This window comes from Somniosus microcephalus, chromosome 17, assembly GCF_052327205.1.
Source record: "Somniosus microcephalus isolate GS21.2 chromosome 17, FLI_Smic_1.0, whole genome shotgun sequence".
NCBI classification, from domain to species: domain Eukaryota; kingdom Metazoa; phylum Chordata; class Chondrichthyes; order Squaliformes; family Somniosidae; genus Somniosus; species Somniosus microcephalus.
The window spans coordinates 65,710,362-65,725,364 of NC_141003.1; the positions used below are offsets into that span (position 1 = coordinate 65,710,362).

The 15,003-nt window shown below is 49.7% G+C and overlaps 1 protein-coding gene across 1 annotated transcript in view; it reads left to right on the forward strand.

Annotated features, from left to right (window-relative positions):
• shank3a (SH3 and multiple ankyrin repeat domains 3a) overlaps positions 1 to 15,003 on the forward strand; it is a 1,542,118-nt gene that overhangs the window by 1,440,745 nt on the left and 86,370 nt on the right. The window contains exon 18 of the mRNA XM_086010558.1: positions 897 to 977. Within this exon, the coding sequence (XP_085866684.1) occupies positions 897 to 977 (81 nt within the window). The remainder of the gene's footprint in view (positions 1 to 896; positions 978 to 15,003) is intronic.

Genomic DNA, 15,003 nt, shown 5'->3' on the forward strand with positions numbered 1-15,003 from the left:
ATTTTTCTGTGTGCTGATGCTGTCGTTCTCGGACCCAGCTCTCGGATGTTCTGTGTCCTCCTCACAGGCAGTAACCTGAGTCCTGGCACAGGCCAGATCCACATCTCGCACTCCAGCGGTTTTAATCTTTGCTACCTCGTTCAAAGCCTGTTTCCCTTTTTTAATATATATATATTTTATATATATATAAAAAGAACTTATTTACAAATGGATACAGTCCTATCTGACCGGAGAACTTACATTCACACTTCGTACTTGTCACAGAGTGTCTGAAGCACGGCTATAGAGCGAACGAGGGAGGGTGGGAGGAGGAGGAGGAGGAGGAGGAGGAAGGGGTTGCCTGCTGGCCTTGTTTCCATGGTATTCCCTGTTGAACATTTGAATGCCGTATTGTTCGTATGCAAGCCAGAGCCTGGAAAAATCTCGGCACACCTGAGACTGTGACAGCGGACTGAATTCTTTTACGCTCCTGAGTTGGATGTTTTAAGGGGAGAAACATCAAAAGAAAAAAATGATTTTCCCGAAATCTGTGTGTTTGAGGTGAAGGGTGGCTTAAAAATAATTTTACTGCTGTCTAGCTGAGAACCCAGACTGACATTGCCACATTCTGGGAATGAATTAGTACTCTTTAGGAAGCATGCAGGCAGCACCCAGCGGAGAATTTATGTGGTGCGCTTCACATCCCAGAACCCGCTAGGCCCGAGCTTCCTACACGAGGGATAGTATGAAGAAGTTTGCTTCCACGCGCAGTTTGAACAAGATCCTCCAGCAGTGCGATGATTCCTGTCAGGATTACGACGAGATTCAGGCAGTGGAGAAAAAATGGCACCTACACATCGGAGGTGCTAGAAAGGTCCTGGGCAGAAAGTCAAACCTCTCGTCTCTTTTTATTTCAGCCCCACCACCCCCAAAGAGAGCACCAAGTACCACACTGACTCTCCGCTCCAAATCCATGACTGCTGAACTCGAGGAGCTAGGTAAGATATCTCTCATTTATTAATACAGTGTACTTTCTGATTGATAAATCAACCAACTGGCAATAAATCAACTGTCTGGTACTGTACGGCTCGTGTGTGTCTCAGTGTCAGCTCCTGTACTTGTACAGTACACACTCGGTAAAAGGGAACGATTCACTCCCGTCTGATACTGTGTGGCTCATGTGTGTCTAAATGTCAGGTCCTGTACATTTATTTATTTGAAGTCGGGAGGTGGGCGTCACTGGCAAGGCCGGCATTTATTGCCCGGCCCTGGTTGCCCTGTGAAGGCGATGATTGTGGGCCTTTTCCTTGAACTGCTGCAGTCCTTGTGGTTATGGCACTGCTATAAATTGTAGTGAGTGTTTTTACAACTGATTGGCTCGTGAGTCAAAAAGCATTAGGACTCAGCCAGTGTGAGCCTGGAGTCAGCTGGTGGCCAGACCGGGCAACAGTGAAAGGCTCCCTTGCCTACAGTACATACTGGGTGAAAAGGAATGATTACTCCTGCCTCGTACTTTACCGCTCCCGGTGCCAAGGGATCAGTTTCTGTACCTATACACACAGGGTAAATGGGAATGATTCACTCCCCCCTGATACCATGTGGCATGTGTGTTTCAATGTCAGTTCCAGTACAAAAGAACATATGACAAGTTATAGAAAAGAGTAGGCCAAACAGCCCACGAAAGCCCATCCCTTTAGTATGCTAACTCTCCCATCGAAGCACTTCCCTCTAGCGCCCTAACTCTCCCATCAAAGCCCCTCCACCAAGTATCCTAACTCTCCCATCGAAGCCTCTCCCTCAAGTACCCTAACAGTCCCATCGAGCCCTGTCCCTCTGATACCCTAACAGTCCCATCGAAGCCCCTCCCTCTAATACTCTAACTCTCCCATTGAAGCCCTTCCTAGTAGTACCCTAATTCTAACATCGAAGCCCTGTCCCTCTAGTACTCTAATACTCCCATCGAAACTCGTCCCACTAGTACCCATCATGGTATTTTGACTAACACTGGTGTTTTGTCTCTATCCTCCCACCTGGCAGATTATTTCAAACATCTTTCACTCTTTGAGTAAAGAAGTTCTTCCTTACATCAGTTTTGCTTTTTTGTTTCACTAATTTCTATTTCCTTCCTCTGGTCGTACTGGCTTATTGTGTGGTGCCCCTTTTCGATGACATGTATCCCCTCCCAGAGGCCCCTCCTCCCACTGATCAACTTTTCTCAACACTATACAGTCTGAACTTCTTTAAGCTTTGCCTATCCCCTTTATACTGAGGTAAATCTCATTCCTCTCTGCGACTGTTACAGTCCCTGCAGATGTTTTTCATGGTGATCACTGGGGAGTAACTTAGTTTACCATCTTGCGTTCTACTGCCTTGGCTACATATCCCAACATTCCATTCGCTTTGTGTGTTTCAGTGTCAGCTCCTGTACTTGTACAGTACACAGGTTAAAAGGGAATGATTCACTTCCATCTGGTACTGTATGGACCGTGTGTGTCTCAGTGCCAGGTCCTGTACATGTACAGTGCACACAGGGTAATAAAGGAATGATTTAGCCCTAAACTGTACTGTACGACCCGTGTGAGTATTGGTCTCATGCGTAGGGTTGCCGAATTAACAAACACCTAACTTGGAAGCGTGAGGCCCACTCATGATTAATCAAGGATTGAAAGCCTTTCAGTGGCAAATATTGTTTGTACACGAGTGTAGTACAAGGAAATTAATTTCAATATTTCTATCTATTAATGTTTGCGTCCAAGTTCTTGCAATCACAGAGGTGAGTTCAGAACTTGCTGCCTCTGCAGCTGGTGGTTTCTTTTTACCTCTCTGGATGACGGCCTGCCATTTTGAAAATCCTGTTAGCTATGATCAGAGTTATTGGCGGGGTCTTGTGAGGGGGCCGTACCATTGGCTGCATCGGTTAAGACAATTTGGCACTGAGCTATACAGAGCAAAAGGTCCTGGGTCCCTAGGTCTGTGCTGAGTTCACTGATCTCGGCTGGAGTTAGGGTTCTCAACCCTCCCGCTTTTGGCGGGAGTGTCCCAGAATTGGAGTTTCCTCCCCCGAGCACTGCCTCCTGCAGCCCGGGAGATCAACCATTTAAATTTCCCGCCAGTGCGCCCCCTCCCCGTGATGCCAACAGCTGCTGCTCAGAAAAGCCTCCGGCTCAGTGATGTCACCTGACCATTGCTGCAGAGAACCGCGACCAGCTGGAGTGCCGGGAACAGTCAGGAGGGGGCTGCTGGAGGGTCAGGAATAGGGGGGGACTCGGGAATCAGGGGACTGGAGAGTGTAGGGGGGTAAGAGAGGGAGACTCGGGAATTGGCTCTTCTCACCTGAGGATTTAACATCCAACGCAGTAAGGGGGACTTGAAGCTCCAGAGGCAGGAGGGCTTTGCAATTATCAAGTGCCTCTTCTAATTCTTATTATGGACGATTCAGAGTTTCTATACTTTCATGTTATAGCTTAGGAGCATTTGAAATCCAATCGTTATCGTTTTCTATTGTATTTCTAAGGACCAGCACAAGAGGGCCTTTGAAGTGGATCACCTCTCCTTTCTATTGGTGTGGAAATGGAGACTGGAGAATGAGGGCTTGGATAGCAAGGGAGTCTGGGGATGGGTTGTCGAGGGAGAGAAGGGGAACAGGGGAGAGAAGGGGGACACTTGGCTGAGGGATTGGGTTCAAGCGGGGGTGGGGTAGAATGGGGTGGGCGTGGGGACAAGGATTTCCTGCAGTGCCAGGACCAGCAGCAGCAACATGGTGAGTGGGAGCGGTGCTGAGAGAGGAGCAGCCAGGAAAGGGGTGAGTGAAACCCAAGAAGCCTTACTGTGGGTAAACAGTGAAAGATTGTTTCTAATGATGGGCAAATGGGGAATTAAGGAATGGAAACCAAGGAGTATCACTGGAAGAACTAAGGCAGAAGGGAAAAGGATGGTTCTTGAATTGAGGGCTAAGAGACCATGGGATCCTTCACCTCATGTGGCGATAGAGATGGAGACTAAAATTTAATTTAAAAGGGATGGGGACAAATATTTGAAAAGGAGGAATATAAAAGAATCTGGGGGGAATGTGGTTACAGGAGAGGGCATCAACACCAGGGGCTAAATGGCCACCTCCTGTGCTGTAATTTCTATCATTCTATGAAAACTCTCCTTTATTGAGTCCAAGCCCAGGGAGTGGAACCGGAGTCCAAACCAGAGACCAAGGAGATCGGGAGAGAGATGGGGCCTGTTGAAAGTGGCACCGACTGGGGAGCCTGACCATGCAGGAGATTTCTGGCTATGGTTTCAGGGTGAATATCAGTGGGTTATAGGATTGCTACTAGTTAATACTTGGGGAAATACATTTAATACCGGTTGCATATAAACTATCAGTGAGTTATTGTATTAATATTGGTTATAGAGTCATAGAGTTATACAGCACAGAAAGAGGCCCTTCGGCCCATCGTGTCTGCGCCGTCCATCAAGCCCTGTCCAATCTAATCCCATTTTCCAGCATTTGGTCCATAGCCTTGTATGCAATGGCATTTCAAGTGCTCATCCAAATGCTTCTTGAATGTTGTGAGGGTTCCTGCCTCTACCACCCTTTCAGGCAGTGAGTTCCAGACTCCAACCACCCTCTGGGTGAAAAAGTTCCTCCTCAAATCCCCTCTAAACCTCCTGCCCCTTACCTTGAATCTATGCCCCCCCCCTTGTTATTGACCCCCCTACTAAGGGGAAAAGTTCCTCTTTATGCCCCTCATCATTTTGTACACCTCAATCAGGTCCCCCCTCAGCCTTCTTTGCTCCAAGGAAAACAACCCCAGCCTGTTTAGTCTTTCTTCATAGCTGAGGCGCTCCATCCCAGGTAACATCCTGGTGAATCTTCTCTGCACCCTCTCCAAAGCAATCACATCCTTCCTATAGTGAGGCGACCAGAACTGCACACAGTACTCCAGCTGTGGCCTCACCAGCGTTTTGTACAGCTCCATCATAACATCCCACAGAAATCACAGAAACCCCACACTGCAGATAGAGGCCATTTCGGCCCATCGAGCCTGCACCGACACATATTCCACCCGATCCCCGTAACCCCTACACCAACACATATCCCACCCTATCCCCGTAACCCCACGTATTTAATCCCCCTAACACTAAGGGTCAATTTATCATAGCCAATCAACCTAACCCACACATCTTTGGACTGTGGGAAGAAACCAGAGCACCCGGAGGAAACCCACGCAAACACGGGGAGAATGTGCAAACTCCACACAGACAGTCGCCCGAGGCCGGATTCGAACCCAGGTCCCTGGCGCTGTGAGGCAACAATGCTAACCACTATGCCACCGTGCTGCTCTTATATTCTATGCCTCGGCTAATAAAGGCAAGTATCCGATATGCCTTTTTAACCACCTTATCTACCTGTTCCGCTGCCTTCAGGGATCTATGTACATGTACACCAAGGTCCCTCTGACCCTCTGTACTTCCTAGGGTCCTACCACTCATTGTGTATTCCCTTGCCTTATTTGTCCGTCCAAAATACATCACCTCGCACTTTTCAGGGTTAAATTCCATTTGCCACTTTTCCGCCCATCTGACCAACCCGTTTATATCGTCCTGTAGCCTGAGGCTTTCCTCCTCGCAATTTACCACCCCACCAATTTTCGTGTCATCTGCGAACTTACTGATCATACCTTTTACATTCTCATCCAAATCATTTATGTAGATCACAAACAGCAAGGGACCCAGCACCGATCCCTGAGGTACCCCACTGGACACAGGCTTCCAGTTACAAAAGCAACCTTCGACCATCACCCTCTGCCTCCTGCCACTCAGCCAGTTTAGGATCCAATGTGCCAAGGCACCCTGGATCCCATGGGCTCTTACCTTCTTGACCAGTCTCCTATGCGGGACTTTGTCAAAAGCCTTACTGAAGTCCATGTATACCACATCCACAGCATTTCCCTCATCCACACACCTAGTCACCCCCTCGAAAAATTCAATCAGATTGGTCAGACATGATTTACCCTTGACAAAGCCATGCTGACTATCCCCGATTAATCCTTGCCTCTCCAAGTGGAGACTAATTTTGTCCCTCAGAATCTTTTCCAATAATTTCCCTACCACAGATGTTAGGCTCACTGGCCTGTAATTCCCTGGTTTATCCCTGCTACCCTTCTTGAATAATGGTACTACGTTAGCTGTTCTCCAGTCCTCTGGTACATTCCCTGTGGCCAGAGAGGTTCTGAAAATTTGTGTCAGAGCCCCTGCAATCTCCTCATGAGGGGAATCTGAGTGTTACCATTGTTACTATTAGATATCAGTGCAATTTCAGTGAGTTACCATTAGTTACTAGTGGAATCAAAGTTCCTCCCACCCATGGTTTCTCTGCGAATCGCTCCCCACCCTCGGTTTCCCCTCTTTGCCTGCTCGTAGGTGGCTTCCTGGTTCTTGGAACTTCTCACACAACAGCTGCTGGTGCGAAACCACAAGCAAAGCAAAGATAGTGAACTAAGGGGGTCCTGACCTTGATAAGGTAAATGTAATAACATGTGTAGAAGTCATGTGATCAGGTATTACGTGGTCGGATGTCATGTGGTGAGAACATCACGTGATCAAACCTCCAGCAATGCCTCCAACCAGAGTTAGCAACCCTAGCTGGGGTGGGAACAATTGACCTCAGCACTTTGGATTAGAGAGGGGGGAAAGGGTTCCTGCTCCTGACTGTTATCCAGTACCTGCTTTCTGGACAGTGAGTGTGCATGGACATTGGGTGAGGACAGAATCAGGCTACATTGTGATGTCCCTGAGATTGAATAGCTTGCCAATGCTCAGTCTCAGCTCACAGACAAATAATCATAACCCAGTGAGGGCCAACAGCTTCCCCAGAGGAGAAAACTGATGAGGAAAGGTTCCAAACAACAGCCCTCTACAGCCCCATTCATGTAAATGGTTTGAGACATGCTTTAGTGCCATTAATTCTGTTCTGGCGTTTAACCCAACCACCGCACCACCCTCCACCCCATGTATTCATGAGGACCACAGAACATGCTGCAGAAACATTGGCACAGGATACCAGGAGCAAAGCCTCACACAGCCCCACACTGTTCACACTGTCTCACACAGCCCCACACAGTCTCACACAGCCCCACACAGTCTCACACAGCCCCACACTGTCTCACACAGCCCCACACTGTTCACACTGTCTCACACAGCCTCACACTGTTCACACAGCCCCACACTGTCTCACACAGCCTCACACTGTCTCACACAGCCTCACACAGTCTCACACAGCCCCACACTGTCTCACACAGCCCCACACTGTCTCACACAGCCCCACACTGTCTCACACTGCCCCACACTGTCTCACACAGCCTCACACTGTCTCACACTGCCCCACACTGTCTCACACAGCCTCACACTGTCTCACACTGTCTCACACTGCCTCACACAGCCTCACACAGCCTCACACTGTCTCACACAGCCTCACACTGTCTCACACAGCCTCACACTGTCTCACACAGCCTCACACTGTCTCACACAGCCTCACACTGTCTCACACTGACCCGCACAGCCTCACACTGTCTCACACTGACCCACACTGTCTCACACAGCCTCACACTGCCTCACACTGTCTCACACTGTCTCACACTGTCTCACACAGCCTCACACTGTCTCACACAGCCTCACACTGTCTCACACAGCCTCACACAGCCTCACACTGCCTCACACTGTCTCACACTGTCTCACACAGCCTCACACTGTCTCACACTGTCTCACACAGCCCCACACTGTCTCACACTGTCTCACACTGCCCCACGGTGTCTCACACTGTCTCACACTGTCTCACACTGCCCCACACTGACTCACACTGCCCCACACTGACTCACACAGCCTCACACTGACCCACACTGTCTCACACAGCCTCACACTGTCTCACACAGCCTCACACTGTCTCACACTGTCTCACACAGCCTCACACTGTCTCACACAGCCCCACACTGTCTCACACTGCCCCACGGTGTCTCACACTGTCTCACACTGTCTCACACTGCCCCACACTGACTCACACTGACTCACACAGCCTCACACTGTCTCACACAGCCTCACACTGTCTCACACAGCCTCACACTGTCTCACACTGTCTCACACTGTCTCACACTGTCTCACACAGCCTCACACTGTCTCACACTGTCTCACACAGCCCCACACTGTCTCACACTGCCCCACGGTGTCTCACACTGTCTCACACTGCCCCACACTGACTCACACAGCCTCACACTGTCTCACACAGCCTCACACAGCCCCACACTGTCTCACACAGCCTCACACTGACTCACACAGCCCCACACTGTCTCACACAACCTCACACTGTCTCACACAGCCCCACACTGTCTCACACTGTCTCACACTGTCTCACACAGCCCCACACTGTCTCACACAGCCTCACACTGCCTCACACTGCCTCACACAGCCTCACACTGTCTCACACTGTCTCACACTGCCCCACGGTGTCTCACACTGTCTCACACTGTCTCACACAGCCTCACACTGACTCACACAGCCTCACACTGTTCACACTGTCTCACACAGCCCCACACTGTCTCACACAGCACCACACTGTCTCACACAGCACCACACTGTCTCACACAGCCTCACACTGTCTCACACTGTCTCACACAGCCTCACACTGTTCACACTGTCTCACACAGCCCCACACTGTCTCACACAGCCCCACACTGTCTCACACAGCCCCACACTGTCTCACACAGCCCCACACTGTCTCACACAGCCCCACACTGTCTCACACAGCCCCACACTGTCTCACACAGCCTCACACTGTCTCACACAGCCTCACACTGTCTCACACAGCCTCACAGTGTCTCACACTGACACACACTGCCCCACACTGTCTAACACTGTCTCACACAGCCCCACACAGTCTCACACAGCCCCACACTGTCTCACACAACCCCATACTGTCTCAAACAGTCCCACACGGTCTCAAACAGTCCCACACTGTCTCACACAACCCCACACTGTCTCACGCAGTCTCACACTGCCTCACACAAACCCAGAGGGCTGGATGTTCATTCAGAAGTCGGGAAGGAGGCGGGACTACAACTTTTGGGTTGTAGTCCCGCCTCCATCGAGATGCAGCCAATCCATAGAAAACATAGAAGATAGGAGCAGGAGTAGGCCATTCGGCCCTTCGAGCCTGCTCCGCCATTCAATGAGATCATGGCTGATCATCCAATTTCAGTACCCGGTCCCTGCTTTCTCCCCATACCCCTGGATCCCTTTAGCCTGTGGTAGAGAATTCCACAGGTTCACCACTCTCTGGGTGAAGAAATTCCTCCTCATTTCTGTCCTAAATGGCCTACCCCTTATCCTTAGACTGTGACCCCTGGTTCTGGACTCCCCGACCATTGGGAACATCCTTCCTGCATGTAGTCTGTCCAGTCCTGTCAGAATTTTATAAGTTTCAATGAGATCCCCTCTCATTCTTCTAAACTCCAGCGAGTACAAGCCCAATCGTCCCAATCTCTCCTCATACGTCGTTCCTGCCATCCCAGGTATCAGCCTGGTGAATCTTCGCTGAACTCCCTCCACGGCAAGAACATCCTTCCTCAGATAAGGCGACCAAAACTGCACACAATACTCAAGATGTGGTCTCACCAAGGCCCTGTACAACTGCAGCAAGACATCCTTGTTCCTGTACTCAAACCCTCTCGCTACGAAGGCCAACATACCATTTGCCTTCTTAACCACCTGCTGCACCTGCATGCTTACCTTCAGCGACTGGTGCACAAGGACACCCAGGTCTCGTTGCACTTCTCCTTCTCCCAATCTATTGCCATTCAGATAATAATCTGCCTTCCTGTTTTTGCCACCAAAGTGGATAACCTCACACTTACCCATGTTATATTGCATCTGCCATGCTTTTGCCCAATCACCCAACCTGTCAAAATCATCCTGGAGTTTCTCGGCATCCTCCTCACAGCACACACGCCCACCCAGCTTTGTGTCGTCTGCAAATTTGGAGATATTACATCTAGTTAACATAGAAACATAGAAGATAGGAGCAGGAGTAGGCCATTCGGCCCTTCGAGCCTGCTCCGCCATTCAACGAGATCATGGCTGATCATCCAAACCCTAGCACCCGGTCCCTACACCGACAGCCATCCCACCCAAGCCCTATCCCCGTAGCCCCGTAACCCCACGTAATTAATCCCCCCTAACACTGAGGGCCAATTTTTATCATGGCCAATCAACCTAACCCGCACATCTTTGGACTGTGGGAGGAAACCGGAGCACCCAGAGGAAACCCACGCAAACACGGGGAGAATGTGCAAACTCCACCCGAGGCCAGATTTGAACCCGGGTCCCTGGCGCTGTGAGGCAACAATGCTAACCACTATGCCACCGTCCCTTGTCTAGATCATTAATATATATTATGAATAGCTGGGGTCCAAGGACTGATTCCTGTGGTACCCCACTAGTCATTGCCTGCCACTCGGAAAAAGACACGTTTATTCCAACTCTTTGCTTTCTGTCTGCCAACCAGTTCTCTATCCAAGTCAATACCTTGCCCCCAATCCCATGTGCCTTAACTTTACACGCTAATCTCTTATGCGGGACCTTATCAAAAGACTTCTGAAAGTCCAAATACACCACATCCACTGGTTCTCCCTTATCTATTTTACCAGTTACATCCTCAAAAAATTCCAGTAGATTAGTCAAGCACGATTTACCTTTTGTAAATCCATGTTGACTTTGTCCGATCCTGTCACTGTTTTCCAAGTGCTCTGCTATTACATCTTTTATAATGGACTCTAGCATTTTCCCCACTACCGATGTCAGGCTTATCAGTCTGTAATTCCCCGTTTTCTCTCTACCACCTTTTTTGAATAATTGGGTAACATTAGCTACCCTCCAATCCATGGGTACTGTTCCAGATTCCATTGAATGTTGGAAGATGATCAGCAATGCATCTACTATTTCTAGGGCCACTTCCTTAAGTACCCTAGGATGTAGATTATCAGGCCCTGGGGATTTATCCGCCTTCAGTCCCATCAATTTCCCTAGCACCATTTCCCTACAAATACTGATTTCTTTCAGTTCCTCCCTTTCATCAGACCCTATGTTCCCCGACATCTCTGGGAGGTTATTTGTGTCCTCCTTTGTGAAGACAGAACCAAAATATGTATTTAATTGGTCTGCCATTTCTTTGTTCCCCATTATAAATTCCCCTGATTCTGACTGCAAGGGACCTACGCTTGACTTCACCAATCTTTTTTCTTCACATATCTATAAAAGCTTTTACAGTCAGTTTTTATGTTCCCTGCAAGCTTACTCTCATTCAATTTTCCACTTCTTAATTAATCCCTTTGTCCTCCTTTGTTGAATCCTAAACTGCTCCCAATCCTCAGGTTTACTGCTTTTTCTGGCCAATTTATATGCCCTCTCCTTGGATCTTATGCTATCCCTAATTTCCCTTGTTAGCCACGGTTGAGTCACCTTTTTTGTTTTATTTTTATGCCAAACTGGGATGAACAAATTCTGTAGTTCATCCATGCGGTCTTTGAATGTTTGCCATTGCCTATCCACCATCAACCCTTTGAGTGACATTCCCCAATCAATCCTACCCAACTCGCGCCTCAGACCATCATAGTTTCCTTTATTTAAATTCAGGACCCTAGTCTCTGAGTCAACTACTTCATTCTCCATCTAAATGAAGAATTTGATCATATTATGATCGCTCCGACCCAAGGGGCCTCGTACAATAAGATTGCTAATTAATCCTTTCTCGTTACATAATACCCAATCTAAGATGGCCTGATCTCTGGTTGGTTCCTCGACATATTGGTCCAGGAAACCATCCCGTAAACACTCCAGGAATTCCTCCTCCACAGTATTGTTACTAATTTGGTTAGCCCAATCTATATGTAGATTAAAGTCACCCATGATGACTGCTGTGCCCTTATTGCACGCTTCTCTAATTTCCCTTTTAATGCCATCCCCAACCTCCGCATTACTGTTTGGAGGTCTATATACCACTCCCACTAACGTTTTCTGCCCCTTGGTATTTCTCAGTTCTACCCATACAGATTCCACATCATCAGAGCTAATATCCTTCCTTACAATTGTGTTAATCCCTTCTTTAACCAGCAATGCTACCCCACCTCCCTTTCCTTTTTGCCTATCTTTCCTGATTATTGAATACCCCTGGATGTTGAGTTCCCAGCCTTCGCCACCCTGGAGCCATGTTTCTGTAATCCCAATCAAATCATATTAGTTTACCTCTAATTGCGCAGCTAATTCATCCACCTTATTACGAATGCTCCTCGCATTAAGACATAAGGCCTTCAGGCTTGTTTTTTTAACGCTCTTAGACCTATTAGGATTATTATTTACTGTGGCCATGTTTGATTTAAACCGTTGATTTCTCTGATTGCCACTTTTGTTTTTCTCCTTCCTATCTTTTGCTTTTATCCTTGTTTCCCTTTCCTCTGTTTCCCCACTCAGGTTCCCAACCCCCTGCCATTTTAGTTTAAACCCTCCCCCAGAGCATTAGCAAACACTCCCCCTAGGACATCAGTCCCAGCCCTGCCCAGGTGCAAACCGTCCGGTTTGAACTGGTTCCACCTCCCCCAGAACCGGTTCCAATGTCCCAGGAATTTGAATCCCTCCCCCTTGCACCATTCCTCTAGCCACGTATTCATCTGAAATATCCTTCTATTTCTACTCTGACTAGCACGTGGCACTGGTAGCAATCCTGAGATTACTACCTTTGAGGTCCTATTTTTTAATTTACCTCCTAACTCCCTATATTCAGCTTTTAGGACTGTTAACAGGCACTAATCCCTTCCCGCCTCGGGTCAGCGGGTCCCAGTGCGGGGCGGGTACCCGCCTCCTTTGAAACTTACATGGAGGCGGGTTTTGGGCGAGATGGTGTCGGGACCCCCGAATTCGGGATTTTAGCTCCCCGCATGCCTAAAAGCCCGCCTCGCGGCACACTGAAAATCGTCCCCAGAATGTCTCTCACCGTCTCGCACACCCTCACACTGCCTCACAAAGCCTCAAACTGTCTGACACTGTCTGACACTGTCTCACACAGTCTCACACAGTCTCACACAGTCTCACACAGCCCCACACTGTCTCACACTGTCTCACACAGCCTCACACAGTCTCACACTGTCTCACACAGCCCCACACTGTCTCACACAGCCTCACAGTCTCACACAGCCTCTCACAGCTTCACTCAGCCTCTCACAGTCTTACACAGCCTCACACAGTCTCACACAGCCCCACACTGTCTCACACTGTCTCACACAGCCCCACACAGCTCCACACAGCCTCACACTGTCTCACACAGCCCCACACTGTCTCACACAACCCCACACTGCCTCACACAACCCACACTGTCTCACACAACCCCACACTGTCTCACACAGCCCCACACTGTCTCACACGGCCCCACACTGCCTCACACGGTCTCACACAGCCCCACACTGTCTCACACTGCCCCACACTGTCTCACACTGCCCCACACTGTCTCACACTGCCCCACACTGTCTCACACTGCCCCACACTGTCTCACACAGCCCCACACTGTCTCACACAGCCCCACACTGTCTCACACAGCCCCACACTGTCTCACGCTGTCTCACACAGCCCCACACTGTCCCACAGCCTCACACAGCCTCACACAGTCTCACACTGCCCCACACTGTCTCACACAGTCTCACACAGTCTCACACTGCCCCACACTGTCTCACACTGTCTCACACAGTCTCACAATGTCCCACACAACCACACACTATTTCACACTGTCTAACACTGTCTCGCACAACCCCACACGGCCTCATACTGTCTCACACTGTCCCACCCAGCCTCACACTGCCTCACCCTGTCTTACACCATTTCACACCATCTCTCACAGCCTCACAGTGTCTCCCATTTCACACACTGTCTTACAATGTCTCACACAGTCTCACACTGCCTCACACAGCCCTGCATTGTCTCGCACTGTCTCATACGGCCCCGTACTGTCTCACACAGCCTCGCACAGACCCGCACTGTCTCACACAGCCCCACACTGACTCACACAGCCCCACACTGACTCACACAGCCCCACACTGACTCACACAGCCCCACACTGACTCACACAGCCCCACACTGTCTCACACAGCCCCATACTGCCTCACACAGCCCCACACTGACTCACACAGCCCCACACTGTCTCACACAGCCCCACACTGACTCACACAGCCCCATACTGTCTCGCACAGACCCGCACTGTCTCACACAGCCCCACACTGTCTCACACAGCCCCACACTGTCTCACACAGCCTCACACTGTCTCACACAGCCTCACACAGCCCCACACTGACTCACACAGCCCCATACTGTCTCGCACAGACCCGCACTGTCTCGCACAGACCCGCACTGTCTCACACAGTCCCACACTGACTCTCACAGCCCCACACTGACTCACACAGCCCCATACTGACTCACACAAAATGAATGAGGGTTCCTGCCGTTAAATGCTGTCCAGTGACTCCTCCTAGCTCAGGTGCGATACCGCCCAGAATCAAATAAGCGTCTGACATTCACTGTCTAGTTCTCACACTTGGGTGAGGTTCCGGAGCCTGTTGGTCTTCGTGCGATTGTAATTTCCTGAACACCAGAAAAGTGCTGCGCGGGTTGTGGGGAGGAAAGGGATGATGATACAAGAAGGAAAGAAATTGCTCTCAGCCAATCATTGCCCTGGTAGAGGCAATGAGTAGCTGAGCCATGGCTCACAGGTTCCACTCCCTGACTGCGCTGCCACTGATGTCAGTAACCATTGAACTAAGGGAGGGAGGAATCTGACCAGAATCCCTGCTCCGCATCGCCACCAAGTGACCCCCATGCGGGTTGGTCTTTGACACTCTCTGTGGTCGAGTAGTCCGCCGACACAAGCTGCCAAGTGCCACGCAGGAAGTTTGGCTGCCGGGGATTGGGCGGCTCCCTTGAAGAGTCCGCACCTTTGGGAGGGAG